At 39.6% G+C, this 16,228-nt stretch overlaps 1 protein-coding gene across 2 annotated transcripts; it reads right to left on the minus strand.

Moving 5' to 3' along the window:
• Nucleotides 1-2,762: 2,762 nt before the first annotated feature.
• Nucleotides 2,763-11,085, minus strand: GORAB (golgin, RAB6 interacting). Of its 2 annotated transcripts, XM_083357562.1 has the most exons (5): nucleotides 11,012-11,085; nucleotides 8,451-8,694; nucleotides 7,260-7,361; nucleotides 6,136-6,276; nucleotides 2,763-5,330 (listed from the first exon to the last, which is right to left on the minus strand). In XM_083357562.1, the coding sequence occupies exons 1-5, from the start codon at nucleotides 11,073-11,075 to the stop codon at nucleotides 4,973-4,975; spliced, it is 909 nt and encodes a 302-aa protein (XP_083213688.1). In that variant the 5' UTR covers nucleotides 11,076-11,085; the 3' UTR covers nucleotides 2,763-4,972. The 2 variants fall into 2 exon arrangements, with proteins under 2 accessions (XP_083213688.1, XP_083213687.1); XM_083357561.1 differs by lacking the exon at nucleotides 11,012-11,085 and having other exon boundaries at nucleotides 8,451-10,623.
• Nucleotides 11,086-16,228: the final 5,143 nt, after the last annotated feature.

Here is a 16,228-nt window from a genome sequence, read left to right on the forward strand (position 1 = left end):
GGTTATCTGCACCTCCTTTCATAGAAAACCTAGCGGTTCTGTGTTGATTGCAAGAAAGGAAAGGGAGCTACATGTAAAGGAGAGTTTTCTGCATTTATTTATTAAATTTATGCGCCACCCATTTTACTAATCCGAGTAACTCTGGGTGGCTTACAATAGAATAAAAACATAGGTATAAAAACATTACAACGTTATAATGAAGACCATCAGCAATTAAGTAACGGGTTAAAACTGAGAGCATGGTTTGTTTCTCATTCGGTCAACCAACCCCAGTAGCACACCCCCATTGAGGCTCCAAAACCATCAAGACAGCCAAGTTTTGAGACTTTCCAGAAGTCCCAAAGGAGGAGGTTGGATCTACTCAGTAGGCCAGATATTCCAGGGGGCAGACACTTGGCCTGGGAGGCTCTACGTTTTTATCCTGCCAGCTGAAATTCTGTGGCTGATAGCATCCGAAGAAGGCCCTTTTTGCTGGTGTGAGTAGGGCAGGCCAGTCACACTGGGGTGAGACGATGCCTCAGATAATCTAGTCCCATACCATGAAGGACTTTGAAGTCTTGAATTGCACCCGAAAGCAAATTTGAAGCAATCCAGTTTGCATACTAGCAGAATTACATGTGCCACCACAGAAGCTTCCAGAATTGTCTGCGCCACTACATTCTGTACCATTTGTAGTTTCCAAAAACTCTTCAAGGGTAGCCCCAGTGTAGAGAGTATTGCAATAATCCAACTGAGTGATGGGTCATGAGTGACTGAACACAGGGCCTCACAATCCAGGAAAGGGCATGGTTGGGAAGAATCCAATTATATAGAAAAATATTCACATCCTTCCACTTTTTTTTTAAAAAAAAAGCAATTGTATGATATGGTGTGCTTTCTCTTTGGCTCCTAATTCTTTTGGTATCAACCAGCACTGTTATAGCAAGCATATTGACAGCAAGTGCCAAAACTGTGCACATCTTGGAAGTTTCTTGATCATATTGGAAAGGAAAAAAAAATACAACCAGCTATCAACCCATAGTCACTGAAACCTTTGTAAGTAGAATGGCAAAGGCAAAAAAAGAAACTGCTTTTGCAACCTCAGGCTCCAGCTGAACTATGGTACAAACAGATATGGCAATCAATTGAATAGATTGTTGTGCTGTTCTGTTGACACGTTCTCAATATGGATCTGATGTCACACTTATACAGTACAGCACTAGGATTTTCTTAATATCTGGGATAGGTTTTACTGTTTTATATGGAAGCCAAGTGAAAGGGGAATTGACTTACATGTAATACAAATAGAAATCCATAATTTCTTAGTCCACAAGGTGCTATTGGCTGCCTCAAATGAAAGACCAAAGTAATAAAATAGCAAGGAATAGTAAGGTAAAGAGAAGTTGTAACTTAGCTGGTGCAGAGAATTGGCTGATTCTTGGCAATCATATCTTAATAATGGAGGATCTGAAGCTAGCTATCCATTCAAAGTACACTCCTGGGATCATGTTGCTCTCAAGCTTGTCTAATTGCCAGGGGATTTGTGACTTAACTGACTGTGAAATTAGAGGTTACAGCCATTAACACAAATGCTTGGCACAGGAGAATAGAGAAAGGGATGGCGTATATGGAGTAACACAAGACAATTGGGGTTATCCTTGTACATTTTAGTCATATCTTCCTTGCCTATTAAACACATTCTAATCATATCTTGATTGGATTACTGGAATGATTACTACATGGGGCTGCCTTGAGGAACATTTGGAAGCTTCAGCTGGCCTTGCACCCACAGTATTAAGTGCACCACATATGTCTAGGTAACGCCACTGCTATGTACAATAAGTTGAACTTGCTCCCAGTAGGCTTCGGGTGCTAAATATTAGTTATCATCCTTAAAGCTTTACATAGTGGGGCCAGTTTACTTGTGGGACCCCTATCCTTGATGGTTTTTGTCTGTCCCAATAGATCTGCTAAAGTGGGTATTTTCCAGTTCCCCTTGGTAAAGCAATGTTACCGGATGGGTCTCAAGAAGCATGCCTTCTCTGTCACGGCCACTGCCTTATGGAACAGCCCAACCTTGTTGGCCACCAAGAATGTTTTCAAGATCTGGCATTTCTCCAAGGCTAGGCTGTTAATGGAGCCCAGTGTGGATGTGTTGATAAAAGTATATTTATGGATGTTCTTTTAATTGATTTGTATATTGTTTTTTGTTCTACACCCATTAAAAGTTAAGGGACTACAGTATATGAGCAAGCCACCTCTTCCTTAGTTTCAGAACCTTTTGGGGGCTCCGTGTCTGTCAACACTGAATTCACTGAGTGCACATAGTACTTGTTAAATAACTGAATGCAGAGGCAAGGGTGCATTTACTTGATGTGGAAAGATTTTGATGGCCTATGATTATTTATTTAAAACAATCTAGAGTGCAAAGTAACTGCTGTTGAAACCTGTAAAGTTGTCTTGTCTTTTCTTGCTTTGCTGAAATGGTCAAGAAACATTACTGAAAATCTGAGCTTAGGTGAAGAGCTGTTAATTTATATTGATCCCTGCATCCTGCTCTTTTGTACCTTAAATATCAGTGTGACCTATACATTTAGGGGAAAACACACTCAACATTTAACAATATTTATGATAGATTCTTTGGTCCTAGTATGACCTCATAGTGACTCCTCTTTGACATTGCCATTTTTTTCTGAACCATAATAAGAACAGTCAATTACTTTTCATAATTTACTATAGTAGAAATAAAAGAAACAAGTTTATCAAAAGTAGTGTGCTTTCAAATAATATTTCTCGTCCTCAAAAGCATTGTCTGCTTTCACTCCAGAGATGAGAAGAGCCTGCCTTGTTTAATTTCTTTGATGATACTGTAGCATATAAGTAAGCTTGATCTATCAAATACCCGTCTAATGCCAAGTTAGTCAGTAGACCATGATGCTATGACTTTTTCATTTTGGAGATAAACAGGTAACAACAGCAATGGCTCTTAACATGAATTAATTTGTTTTACAGGTAGGCTATAGCTAGGCATAGAGAAGTTACAGGTAATAGGAAAAATGCTATACTCTATTTGGCTTTATAATTCTTAACCAAACATTTTTATTTTTAAATACAACAACATTAACCATTTTAATTGCATAACATGGCAATACAAGAAAAAGTAACCCAATTTTGGAAATGGGGACATTCTGAAATTTGGCATGTGCTGATTATGCAAGTAAAGATAAAGGATTAGCACTACAACAATACATGAATGGTAGAGAAACATGAAAAGATGAATAAAATAAAAAGGGGAAATAATGAAATCACTAGAGAATCTTGAGAATCCAAGTATGAGTTTAAAAGTGTTTTGTTTCCTATCTATTAAATATTTGTTTATACTTCAATTAATAATATATTTAAAATATTGGGAGGTATTTCCCCTTTTATTGCTCAGTAATTAGGTTTAGTCCAGAAACATACCGTATTTTTCGGACCATAAGACACACTTTTTTTCCCCAAAAGTGGGGGGGGGAAACGAGGGTACGTCTTATGGTCCGAAGGTGATCCATATGGCCAGCCCCAACCTCCACAAGTGGAAAGCAAGGGAGATTGCCAGGAGCACGAATCAGCACGTGCTGAGAAACGCCGATCTCACGCTCCTGCACTCTCCCTCACTCAGTTTCAGCTTCCTTTGCTACAAGAGAAAGCAGGCTGAAACGGAGTGAGGGAGATTGCCAGGAATGCGAATCGGCTGATCTCGCGCTGCTGCAATCTCCCTCGTTTCAGCCTGCTTTCTCTTGTAGCAAGGGAAGCAACCGAGCGAGGGAGTTTGCAGGAGTGCGAGATAGGCCGATTCGCATTTCTGACAATCTCCCTCACTCCGTTTCAGCCTGCTTTCTCTTGTAGCAAGGGAAGCTGAAACCGAGCGAAGGAGATTGCAGAAGCGTGAGATCAGCTGATTCGCATTTCTAGCAATCTCCCTCGCTCCGTTTCAGCTTGCTTTCAGCAAGAGAAAGCCGGGCTGCAGGGCCGCCTCCGCGGGTACTGCTCTAATGCAGAGAGGGAAGGACAAAGAGGGAGGGAGGGAGGGAGGGAAGGAGGGAAGGAAGGAAGGAAGGAAGGGACAATGGGAGAGGGAGGGAGAGAAAGAGAGAGAGAAAGAGAGGGAGAGAGAGAGAAGGAGAAAGAATTTTTTTCTTGTTTGCCTGCTCTAAAAACTGGGTGCATCTTATGGTCAGGTGCGTCTTATGGTCTGAAAAATACGGTACTTAATTTATTAATGGTCCAAACATTTTCCTTTACAGAATCACTTACAAGGGTAGAAAATATTTGGCAGTTAGGAGAATCAGATTTTCTCCTGATTTGCTCAGCCATATCCTTTTATATTCATTTGTGAGCACTGGAAAATATTTTTTTTAATAGAGTATGTCTAAGTCAGGGGTAGGCAACCTCGGCTCTTTTATGACTCCGGCTCTTTTATGACTCATGGACTTCAACTCCCAGGATTCCTGAGTCAGTATAGCTGACTCAGGAATTCTGGGAGTTGAAGTCCAAGAGTCATAAAAGAGCCGAGGTTGCCTACCCCTGGTCTAAGCCAATAACATAGGATTTAGTTAGGTTTTCATGTAAGATATACACAGTGCCTTACACCTACTGACATGGTGTTTTGTACTTTAAATGTTATGTAGATAACATTACCCTTTCCCTTTCATAAGGGATCACATGGAGGTAGACAGGGAAAAGAGATCATTTGTATATATAATACACACACATATGCTCTCTCTCTCTCTCTCTCTCTCTCTCTCTCTCACATACACACACACACGTACTATAATAATAATAATACAGACTAGAAAACTGTACAAATTCAGAGGCTTCTTGTGATTATATGCCAGTACTTCTTATGACTTCAAATATCAAAAATAATGTTATCAGACATGTTCCAGATGAATCATAATTTCTTTCAGAAACTGAGTTTTCTGTGTGACTTTGATCATCTGTATGGAAACTTCTAAGCTGCTCCATTAACATTTCTAAGGTTCTCCTTCTCATGTCCTTTACTCAAAGTCTGGGGATCTGTATTCTGCACCTCAGCTGGAGCAAGCTTTTGTGTCTGAATCTCTTGCCTTCTAGCTTCTGCTTCCTGCTGTTGCAACATTTGCTCTACCTCTGTCTCCAATTCCAGGTTCTCTTCGTCAGCTTCTACTTCCAGCTCTTTCATTAACTCTTCCAATTTCTTTGCCTTTCGGAGTTCATTTTGCTGTATGATTGTGCTCAAGTGCTCTGCAAGTTGTTCTTTGATTTCCGTTTTCTTTTGGAGATCCAGTTTTGCATCCACATATTCTGATTCTGCTTTATCATAACGTTTCCTGAAAGAAATAATTTAATTATGTTGAATTGTACAGTGTTTTAGCAGGGGGTATTCTAACAAGGTTGTAAAAAGGCTTACATAAAGTTAACAGCAAACCTAACAGTGGAAAGGCCAATAGTAGCAGGGAATAGGATAGTGGGATTACCCTTTGAGCTTCAGTAGAAGATCTGCACTTTTTCAAATCTGATATCCTTTCAGCCACTCTCAGTTAAAAAAAACCCTGAATGGCTACTGAGATGTAGAAAGTGCTAGCAAGGGAAGGATTTTGCATTGGCACTACTGCAATTAGCATGCTCCATTTCTTACTTCCTTGCTGTATCTCTTACTGGAAGCCATTTTTTAAAATTGGCAATTAATGTATCACTAAGACATAAAAACCTAAAGATATTTGAAATTAGTCATATTTCAATGTTACAATTATCACAGAGAGTAACTGAAATATTTCATCATCTATTGAGTAACTTAAAAAGTCCCAATTTCAGCCATAATGCAAACAAATTAGACCTGTGACCAACAGAGCTGCTTTCTTCCATTTTGTTTAGCTTTTCGCTGGACAGTGATGTACTATGTCATTTTTTTCAAACTACTTGTGCCCACAGGCTATATTAGCAAAATATAACAACAGTGCAGAGCTAACCAGCGTTGCAGTAAAAAATAAATTTGAAGATAAAGCAAATGCTGATGAAATATATATTTTTTGTTAAAAAAAACCATTGTAATTTAAGGTAGCAAATCAAACAAAACCACTTTTAGGAAGAAAAATAGTAATAATTTTACATTATTCCTCAGCTTTTAGTCCTTACCGAGCACATGCATATTCCAAGCTTGCCTGGTCAATCCTATTTCTCAGGATCCCAATATCAGCAGATACCATGTCATCTAAAGCTTGGAGTTGCTTTTGGATCCGCTTTAATTTAACTGTTTCAGCCTGAGTTCTTTTAGATCTGGGGAAGAAACAGGTAAATACATTTGATCTATACTTACAAACAACTGTGCTTTTCAACAGACGATACAGTTGCTTGAAAAAGCACTCAAAATTTTTGTTTGTTCTTTTAAAGTAAATTACAGAAGCAGATTCTATTTTCTAGAGAGGGAAGACAGATTCCCAAGAAATTCTATTTCTTTTTCCCTAACGAAAACTTGAGTTATAAGAAAACTTTTTAAAAAATAGAAATTGTGCTTAAAATAGACATCAATTAGGTTTTATATCCCCTGCCAAATCATATAATTGCTTCTAACAAATCAATTTGAGAAAAGCTTTACTACAAGCATCTGAAACTCAAAATTGGAAAACTAAATGGTTTTATCACGCTTGACACCACAATTCCAGCATTCACTGAACAGCATTATAAATTCCCAACAGCTTCCATTTAGACTGCATCATTCTCCTGAAAGGATGTCCATTATTATCAAGAGATTTTTTTAAAAAAATGTACTCAAGGCCACATATCCATTTGCAAGAAGAAAAGTAGCCAGCAATTTTCAACCTGGATTTTCTAAGGATAACTTTGGGAAAGGAAACCTGCTGCATTTTAGACATTTTGAATTAGAACTCATGCCATCATTTGCCATTGCCTATGCTGTTTAGGACTCATGGTAAAAGTCTCAAGATACATGTACAAAAACAGTTTGATGGCCCCCTTATGAAACTAACGGGATTGTATCTTCAAGTGTCTTTATCTTATTTACATCCTACTTGCAGCTAACTACTCATACAGCTAACTTTTTTTTTTAAAAAAAAGGATAAAAATAGTTACATTGTTACTTAAAATTAAGACTAATTAAAATAAAACCTTGACAAAAGATTTTTAATTTCTCTCATATTAAAGGACGGCGGCAAAATAGAGTGAAGCAGACCTGATTAAGCAATATATAACAATACAAAATGTGCACTGTGTTTTTCCAGCTATAATATAAAACGCCACACCTTTCAGCAACTGCTTTAGCAAGGAAAGCCTTCTTGCGTTTATTTTTTTCTTCCATCAGTTTCTGCTCTTGTTGAAGGATTTCCCACCGAGACTTCTCCTGCCTGAACAATAACAAAATAAAAGAATCAATAAATAATTCTGTTCCTTTTTCCCCTCTTATTTATCAAATTTATACGGCCACCCATCTCACAAGAAACTCTGGGCAAAATACAGCAAGTCTCTTAGTCTTTGTAATAAATAACTGACTTACTATGTACCTAACATTTTTTCCAAATTTGAAAAATCCCAAGAAACTTTTCCAATGCTAAGTCTGGATTCAAAAGTCAGATCTTTTAGACATATTTTAGATTTCAGTTATCCTGCCCAAGGATTCCTAAATTCCTCAAGTAGGATACATGATCAAGTACTATCCTAATGTATGGATATAATGTATGGATGTGAGAAAGGAGAAGTGAGGCCTATAAGATTCAAAAGGAAGAATCTATAAAATTACACATATTAGGGCCCACAAAGTGATCTTAAATAGAAGTAGCACACAACTTCATACTTTTGAATATGATTTTCTTTGACTTCTATAGATACGGCGATCTACAAATGAGGAAAGGCCTTTGAGGGCCAAACTAAAACCTCAGGAAGGATCATATACAGCAGGCATGTCAAATCGCGACGTCATGTGACGTCGCGCGACGTATCGGAACTTTTTCCCATTGCCGAAAATGGGATGGGCGTGGTTTCTCCGTGATGCTCTGGCCCGTGGGCCGGCAGTTTGACACCCCTGATATACAGCATGTCAAACATGCGACATCATGTGATGTCACGTGACTTTTTCCCCATTGCTGGCAATGGGGTGGGCGCGGTTTTAGCATAGCTCATCCGGCCCACAGGCCGGCAGTTTGACATGCCTGATATACAGCAATCACAGAACAATTATTCCTAACTGATAAAGTATCTACTAGTTAATGGTGATTCTACAGAGGCAGGTGGCCTGACATTACAGAAAACATACCATTGATCAGGTTTTATACCGTAGACAAAACGTACCAAAACAAAAAGAGAAAGTTTAGAAAGTTCTTGTTACTTAATACCCTAAAACCATTGAAAAATGTGTGCTTGTCAGTTTACTATACAAATCTCCAATTAACTTATCAGGGATGGTAAAATTCTTGCAACTTTATCACAGACTTACTAACAATTCCATTTTCTTTTTCACAAGCTGATGATTTGTTGCTGCAGCTGGACCACTATTATAAGACTGTTCAACTTCCACTTGTTGATTTCTGGCTTCCTGTTGCTCAGCCTTCTCCAGAGGCGACAATGCTGCTCCAATTGGCAATTCCAATGTTTCTTCTATCTTCTGAAGTGCCTTTTTCTGCTGCAGACATTGGCGATTTTTGTTTACTGAAGGCCCTTGATTCTGTTGTTTGGACAAGGGTCCTAGTGGATCGAAACAGCACAAATAGGTAGATGTTGGTTTTACACAGCTGAAAATATCACTTCTCCCAAGGAAGCGAATAAAAGAAAAACAAGTGAGATCATATGTCCTGAATTCAGCCCTCATAAAAACTATTTAAAATACTTTAAGTTGGCATGACATTAACTGATATAAAAGATAAAAGCAAGTTATTAACACAAACTACTCAGAAATACATTTCTGCAGCTCCTGCTAACATTACAAGTAGTACGTGGGCCTAATTTGCAATTAAATGGTCAACTTTAAGGCCATCAGTTCCTTGTTGCCATGCTTTCATATATCTATGAGAAGAGAGTATTTCTATACAAATAGCAGAACTTTTGCATTTTTATTTAAAAGAACTGAGACTTACATAGAGACCAGCACTAATTTTGGAATCAAATGTTTTTGGAACAGCATCATGGCAACAGTTTTTCTTTTTAAATTAGTGTCGATAAAGAACATGAATTAAGGATAGGTCCTTTGCATCTTCACTCCCCATCTCTGCCCAAATAACAATACCAGTATTTGCCATGATCATTAGCCACACAAGTTCAGGCTGATGTATGTTTGAGTCAAAAACCATGTAGAGGCTAACAAGTTCTCCATCCTTACTACTTTCCTTTGGGAAAGACAATTCATTATATTATTTTATTGTTTTCTCTACGAAAAATTTGCTTCAGCTGAGATTAAGATTGGCAGATGATGGAAAAGTCTGCAAGGTCCCAGAGACTCTCAAACTCTGGTTTCTTAAATTGGGTTTGGTCTGCAAGATTACTTAGGTCTTGGGTAAATAGTTGCCAAGGAACCCAGGTCTACTCTTCCAAGGCACTTTCTTTGAAGCTCTTTCTCACCCATAAATTCCCCACCCCACCCCCAAGAATTTTGAGGATCGGTAGAGGAAAGTTAATATTCTAAAGTACCTGTTGCCTTGCATGAAGCTTTACAAACTACGCAAGAGAAGAGTTTTCCCTATTTCGTGGCATTTATTAGATTTATATACCTTTATTCTGAATAATTCAAAGCAACATAAACGGCGAGCGCTCTTGTATTTTCTCCACAACTTATATGGTTGTGTGCCTAAAGGAGGACTAGCATTTATGATCTCTTGGGTTACTAGTGCAGCATCTTAACCAAACCGACTCCTCAGTTTTGGCCTGAATCTTTCAACGATCTATTTTGACATTCATTAGCATAATAAGGTAAAGGTTCCCCCGCACACGCGTGCTAGTCGTTTCCAACTCTAGGGGCAGGTGCTCATCTCCGTTTCAAAGCCAAAGAGCCAGCACTTGTCCGAGGAAGTCTCCGTGGTCATGTGGCCAGCATGACTAGATGCCAAAGGCGCACAGAACGCTGTTACCTTCCCACCGTAGTGGTCCCTATTTTTCTACTTGCATTTTTACATGCTTTCGAACTGCTAGGTTGGCAGAAGCTGGGATGACTACCTTCCCACCGTAGTGGTCCCTATTTTTCTACTTGCATTTTTACGTGCTTTCGAACTGCTAGGTTGGCAGAAGCTGGGATGAGTACCTTCCCACCGTAGTGGTCCCTATTTTTCTACTTGCATTTTTACGTGCTTTCGAATTGCTAGGTTGGCAGAAGCTGGGATGAGTACCTTCCCACCGTAGTGGTCCCTATTTTTCTACTTGCATTTTTACATGCTTTCGAACTGCTAGGTTGGCAGAAGCTGGGATGAGTAACAGGTGCTCACTCTGTTACATGGCACTCGGGCGGACCTTCTGATCGACAAGCTCAGCGTCCTAACCCACTGAGCCACCGCGTCTCTATTATTAGCACAATAGCCTTTTCTTAAATCAGAAATTTTGCAAATAATTCTAGCTCCCCTGCGGCAAATAAGTCCGGGGATCTCCTAGTTCCTCCTTGCTTTCTCTACATACCACCCGAAGCATTTCCTAGAGCAGGGGTCTTCAAACTTGGCCCTTTTATGACTTGTGGACTTCAACTCCCAGAATTCCTCAGCCAGCATGCCTGGCTGAGGAATTCTGGGAGTTGAAGTCCACAAGTCATAAAAGGGCCAAGTTTGAAGACCCTTGTCCTAGAGAAAGCTCTCCTGAAATTAAGGGGATTGTTCCCATTCTGGCAGACAACCGGAGCCCGTGTGCCTCGCGCATCCCACCCACCCCGACCCCGGGGAGATGACGTCAGAGGAGAGGAACCGATGAGCCGCTTTGGAATCCCGGAATCCCAGCCCGGTTCGGTTCTCCGCCAATCCCGCAGCCAGGGCGGCTGCTCGTCGCTTCCACTAGCGCCGTTGCTCACGCCTTTCCTCGCCGGGGTTACCTTTCCGATGCCCCTGAAGCCGCCGAAGCTCCTGCTCCGAGAATCCGGCCCAACCCCCTGCCATAGTGCCTCCTCCTAGCTAGCCTACCTCCGCCTTCCGCTGCCACGTCTCCAAAGCCCGCCCCGCGTCTTGGGAAAATCCGGTCTTCCTTCAGGCCTCGCGCGGTTTGCTGAGCGTAGACATTGTGCAGCCATGGAAACGAAAGGCGTCTCTTTAACTTGGCGGCCTCGCCTCGCCTCGCCTCGCTTCGGGCGGGGCGCCATATCCGAAGCGGCGCTTTCGGTCCGACGGCTGAGTTCAGCGAAGGCGAACTCGAGTCAGCCGCGGGGAGCTGTATTGGGGCAACCGATTGCGCGGCGGCGGCGGAGCGCAACCCTGTCGCTTCTAAACTCCCGATTGGTGGGGCTAGTTTGTAGGTCTCGTTAAGGACGCCAGCTTGCAAGCACCGAGATGCAGAGGGCTCAGGACCGTGCTTAGGGCGGCCCGATTTTTCTCGATTCGCAGAATACACTGAATTTGACCGCACCCTTTCTGCTCATAATAATAATAATAATAATAATAATAATAATAATAATAATAATAATAATAATAATAATAATAATAATAATAATAATAATAAAAGTTGGAAGGGACCTTGGAGGTCATCTAGTCCAACCCCCTGCTCAGGCAGGAAACCCTATACCAGGGGTAGGCAACCTTGGCTCTTTTATGACTCATGGACTTCAACTCCCAGAATTCCTGAGTCAGCTATGCTGACTCAGGAATTCTGGGAGTTGAAGTCCATGAGTCATAAAAGAGCCAAGGTTGCCTATCCCTGCCCTATACCATTTCAGGCAAATGGCTGTCCAGTCTCTTCTTAAAAACCTCCAGTGTTGGAGCATTCACCACCTCTGGAGGCAGGTTGTTCCACTGGTTAATTGTTCTGACTGTCAGGAAGTTTCTCCTTAGTTCTCATTCAGTTCCCTTGCTACGAATGCGACGGGTAGTTGGTGGCTCAGCGTGTCACCTGAATGTAAAATCCCTGTTTTCGAAGAAGAAACGTCTCGGGAAGTGGCTGCTTGTACTGTATCGAAGATGGATTTTAAGCACAGAAACCCTTTGAGAAGCTGAGGGACTGATGTGTAAAACAGTTGGATGGAAAAAAAAATCCCACAGAGATTTGCCGTACAAAGCACCAGCCACTGATGTGCAATAAAGACAGGTGCACTAGTGGACTGCGGCTGGAAACATGCTTGCAATGTTATGCTGCAAAATGCCATTTGGGGCTGAACTTCAGCTTCCCTCATTATTACGGCATTCTGCATTAAAATAGGGCAAGGCAGGGTTTGGTTGACATCAAGGATAGAACATTCAAAGATGCCACATTATGTTACCTCAGGTTTAGTGTAATTTCTGAACTCAATAATTATAAAATAGATGCAAATATCACATTTGTTTTGAATATCAGATGGAAATCTGCCATAAGAGGAGGTCACTAGTCCTTCCTTCCTTCCTCCCTCCTTATGTCTACACATAAGTTTGTTGAAGAATATTTCTCTGTCTTCTGCTTTGTTTTGTACATATGGAATAAACTTTCCCACTACTATATTCCAGATGCTAACTTCTTTCCAACTTTAGCATACCTTCTCATATAATTAGCATGATGTCTTTAGGTTGTATCACAAGGTGCTGCAATTTACCATAGCGCTATTCAACTTCTGCTTTCTCTGCATTTTCTGGTTGTAATGTAGACTTGGAACACCATACTGTATGACTGAGTGACTTGACTTGGATTCAAATTGAAATTGTGTTATCATTTTTAGATTTTGATACTCTTTTGCTAAAAATTATGCTATTTCACTTCTATGACTTTCTTTTCTGCAAGAGAAGATTTTATTCTCTTCTGATATTTATGGCAAAAATGTCTTTGCAGCTCCTAATTTCTCTTTGCCTCAGGGCATTATAATCAGTTGGATTTTGTGTTTTAATCGAGCCACATCATACACCTTGGTGCTATTTCTACTTGCCTTCTGCTCTTCCCCAACATCTTGTTAATTATCTTCCAATCTGGGATGATGGTGATTGTGATTTATTTTTCAGTATCATGTCATTGTCCTGATTGCGAATGGATTTGGATTTCGCGATAGACTTCTGAAGTAGATTGGCATTTCTAGCGGACTGTGTTCAGTCTGATCTCTTGTCTGTGACCGGTCATGAATTCTTTTGAAAGTGTACACTCCCAGTGGTATAACTCATAATGTCATTAGGATGTGGAAGTTCCTTCCTCACTACAAGGTCAGGATCTATGAAGGGGACATCAAAGTAGAGGTAATTTATTTCTAAAGCTGCAGTTCTTTGAACATTTACTGGAAGTAATCATTCAGAGCCTAGGTGGCTTTACTTTGAAGGAGACACACATGATGAGGGTGCAAGATAACTAGTTAAATATATTGCAGGTCCATACAATTATGACTTCTAGATAGCAATGCAAAACTATAAATAGTTGCATGTTTAGCCTGATTCTAAAATACACATACTCAAAAGTAAGCCTGACTGGGATGGCTTCAGTCCTGTGAACCTTCAAATTTCCCTCCCCCTCTCATTAACATGGACAAGATCAAGCTATTTGTTATAATAATCCAGTGGGCTACAGCATAACTAATACTGCTTATGCTGCAATGTGGATCTTAATAATATGCCATCATGCCCTTCACAGTTACACACTTGTCAGATCTGTAAAGGATTAGCAGAGGCTCTAAAGTTCTGCCATTTCAGAGACCTTTGAGCAATATTCATAACTGAATGACCATGTATAATCCCTGAGATTTATCTCTGAAACATTTTTAACAGCTTCTGCATGACTAACATAACCCATATGTACATTCACAGTATTTATCCTCAACAGAGAAAGAAGGCTCTGGCAGTCACACTCAATATCCTAATTACATGGTGGATATATGTTTATTTGGAAATAAGGCCAATTGATTGCTTAGAATTGTAGCTTTTCAGCCCATGCAATGTGTGTCTACTTAGAAAAACAGCCTGTTTATACTTTGTGGGGTTTTACTGTCAGATGAGCACAATCTCAAAATGATTTGACTGTTCCTGTTTCTAATTATTTATCTGACTACAGATTGTATTGATAGTTGATTGAGTAATACTGACCATATTCTAAAATAACAATGTAAAGCTCACACTGTACAGTGATACATTTATTGCTCATTTTTCTATTAATTTTCTGGGATCAGTTTATGATCTGTAGGAAGCTGATGCAATTTAGTATGTGTGCCCTGAGAAACTCCAACTGCAGATTTGTTCACTTGCATGTGGTAAAGAAATAATGTTGTACTTCACATATTACTGGATTGCAACTTGTCTGTAAATGGTGAGGGACAAGGACTGTTATTCATCAACAATTAAAGAGCCTCCTCTCTTGTTTCTGTTATTGTTCAGCCATTTCTGATAGTTGTGACTTGATGGACAACAATTTACCATTTATATTGTATGTCACTAACTGTTTTTTTGAGTTCATGTGAGCTCATGATCATGTCATCTGTGATAGTATCTTTGCACCTGCTCTTCTGTTGGCCTCTTTTATAAATTGTCTTTGATTTTCCTTGGTTCAGGATTTTCTTCTTATTGCATATCCCAATATTGAAGCTTTATTAGTGCTTCCAGTGAGTAGTCTGATTTTACTTTTATCTTATATAGAATGATTTGTTATCCTTACAGTCCAAGTTATCCTCAACATTTAATTCAAAGACCTCCATTTTCCTTTAGCTTTTCTGATGGTCCAGCTTCCTTATCCATATGGTTAGAACTAGGAAACCACGACCTAGACAATATATACTTCTGTTGTCAGTGGGATCTCTCTGTGTATGTTGTTTAGATTTATCCAAGTAGATGCTTCTGTGAATGTGTGAACCTAGGAAGCTAAATTTTATCTTACTATAATCACTTTCTTCATCTATTTTCACTAGATTGGCATTGCCTGTTGGTGTTGAGTTTTTAAATGCTAAGCAGCAGATTGCTTTTGCATTCTTTTATTGTGGCTTAAAAGAAATTTGTAAAATCTTCATCGTTTCTAATCATTAAAATGAAATCACTTATTTCATGTTGCTGATCTTTATTCTTTTTTTTTAAACTTGTATTTCTATTTTGCCTAATTTAGCCTTTCTTATGATCTGTCCAACAAATGAGTTATTGGGGCACCTTTTCCCACTTTAGTTGCTATACATTTATTTTAACAATTACTATCTTGTCTTCGTATAAATTCTTCAGCCTGGCGCACTCATGTATTAATGTGCTGTGATTTACACATTTGAAAGACATTGATTAATCAATAAACAAAAATAGATGTCCTTTTGAAATTACCTTACCTTTTCCATTATCCATCAGATGTTAACAGTGGGATCTCAGGTCCCTCTTTCTTTTCTAAATTCAACTTTCATGTACTTCTTAGATATTTCAGGCAGAGGTGCTTAGCCTCATTCATGTGGCTCTATTGTAGTTCTATGCATTCTGTAGGTGTACAAGGCACAGTTATTTTCCTTTCATCATGTTAATTTCATCACAAGTGAATGTTGTAGTGTAATGGTGAGCATGGCTGCCGCTCATTCAAATGGAGCTGTGTGTGTGAGGGCTTGCTGCCGCTCGTGCAGAAACATCTCCTCCCCCCAACGGCTGCAGAAGTGGGTGAACACACGTGCACACACACACACCACTCATGGGGCTGCATCCCCTCTCCCTCCCTCTGGTCTGCAAAGCTGGAAAGGTTGAGGAACTCTGGTCTATGCCTTGAATATTTTACTACAAGTGGGGTGTGCATATATAAACAAGTTTTCACAAAAAGAAAATGACAAAGTCATGCATCAAACGTAACCCATGCTTACCAATGGAATTGGCTAGAAATGCTTCATAATGTTTCACTGGTACAATTATGTCACACATTATGAAAGACAGTAGTGAATGGTAGTTTTTGCATCATTCTTACAGCTGCAGAGAAAAGAACATACAAATAAAGAGGATAGTATTAAGCTTTGGTAAAATGTTTAAACCAGGATTTATATCATCACTCATCACCAAAAACAAGTGTCAATGCTTAGTGCACAAAAAGGAATTTCTTTTATAGTAAAGGAATTTCTTTTATAGTAACTGCTGAAATGCAGCATTAAGGGTATACAATAGAATTTAAATAGATAATCACACAGAAATCTATCTCATGAATCATACAAGGT

Source organism: Vipera ursinii (genome assembly GCF_947247035.1).
Source record: "Vipera ursinii genome assembly, chromosome: 3".
In the NCBI taxonomy this organism is placed as follows: domain Eukaryota; kingdom Metazoa; phylum Chordata; class Lepidosauria; order Squamata; family Viperidae; genus Vipera; species Vipera ursinii.

What these genes read in the sequence shown, in the direction of transcription:
- GORAB (XM_083357561.1), bottom strand. Translation starts at nt 8,818, where the DNA reads ATGAGGGCTGAATTCAGGACATATGATCTCACTTGTTTTTCTTTTATT. An exon ending in GTGAAAAAGAAAATGGAATT is followed by an intron (nt 7,362 to 8,450) that starts GTTAGTAAGTCT and finishes GTTATTGTTCAG; the next exon opens with GCAGGAGAAGTCTCGGTGGG. An exon ending in TTGGAATATGCATGTGCTCG is followed by an intron (nt 5,331 to 6,135) that starts GTAAGGACTAAA and finishes TATTTCTTTCAG; the next exon opens with GAAACGTTATGATAAAGCAG.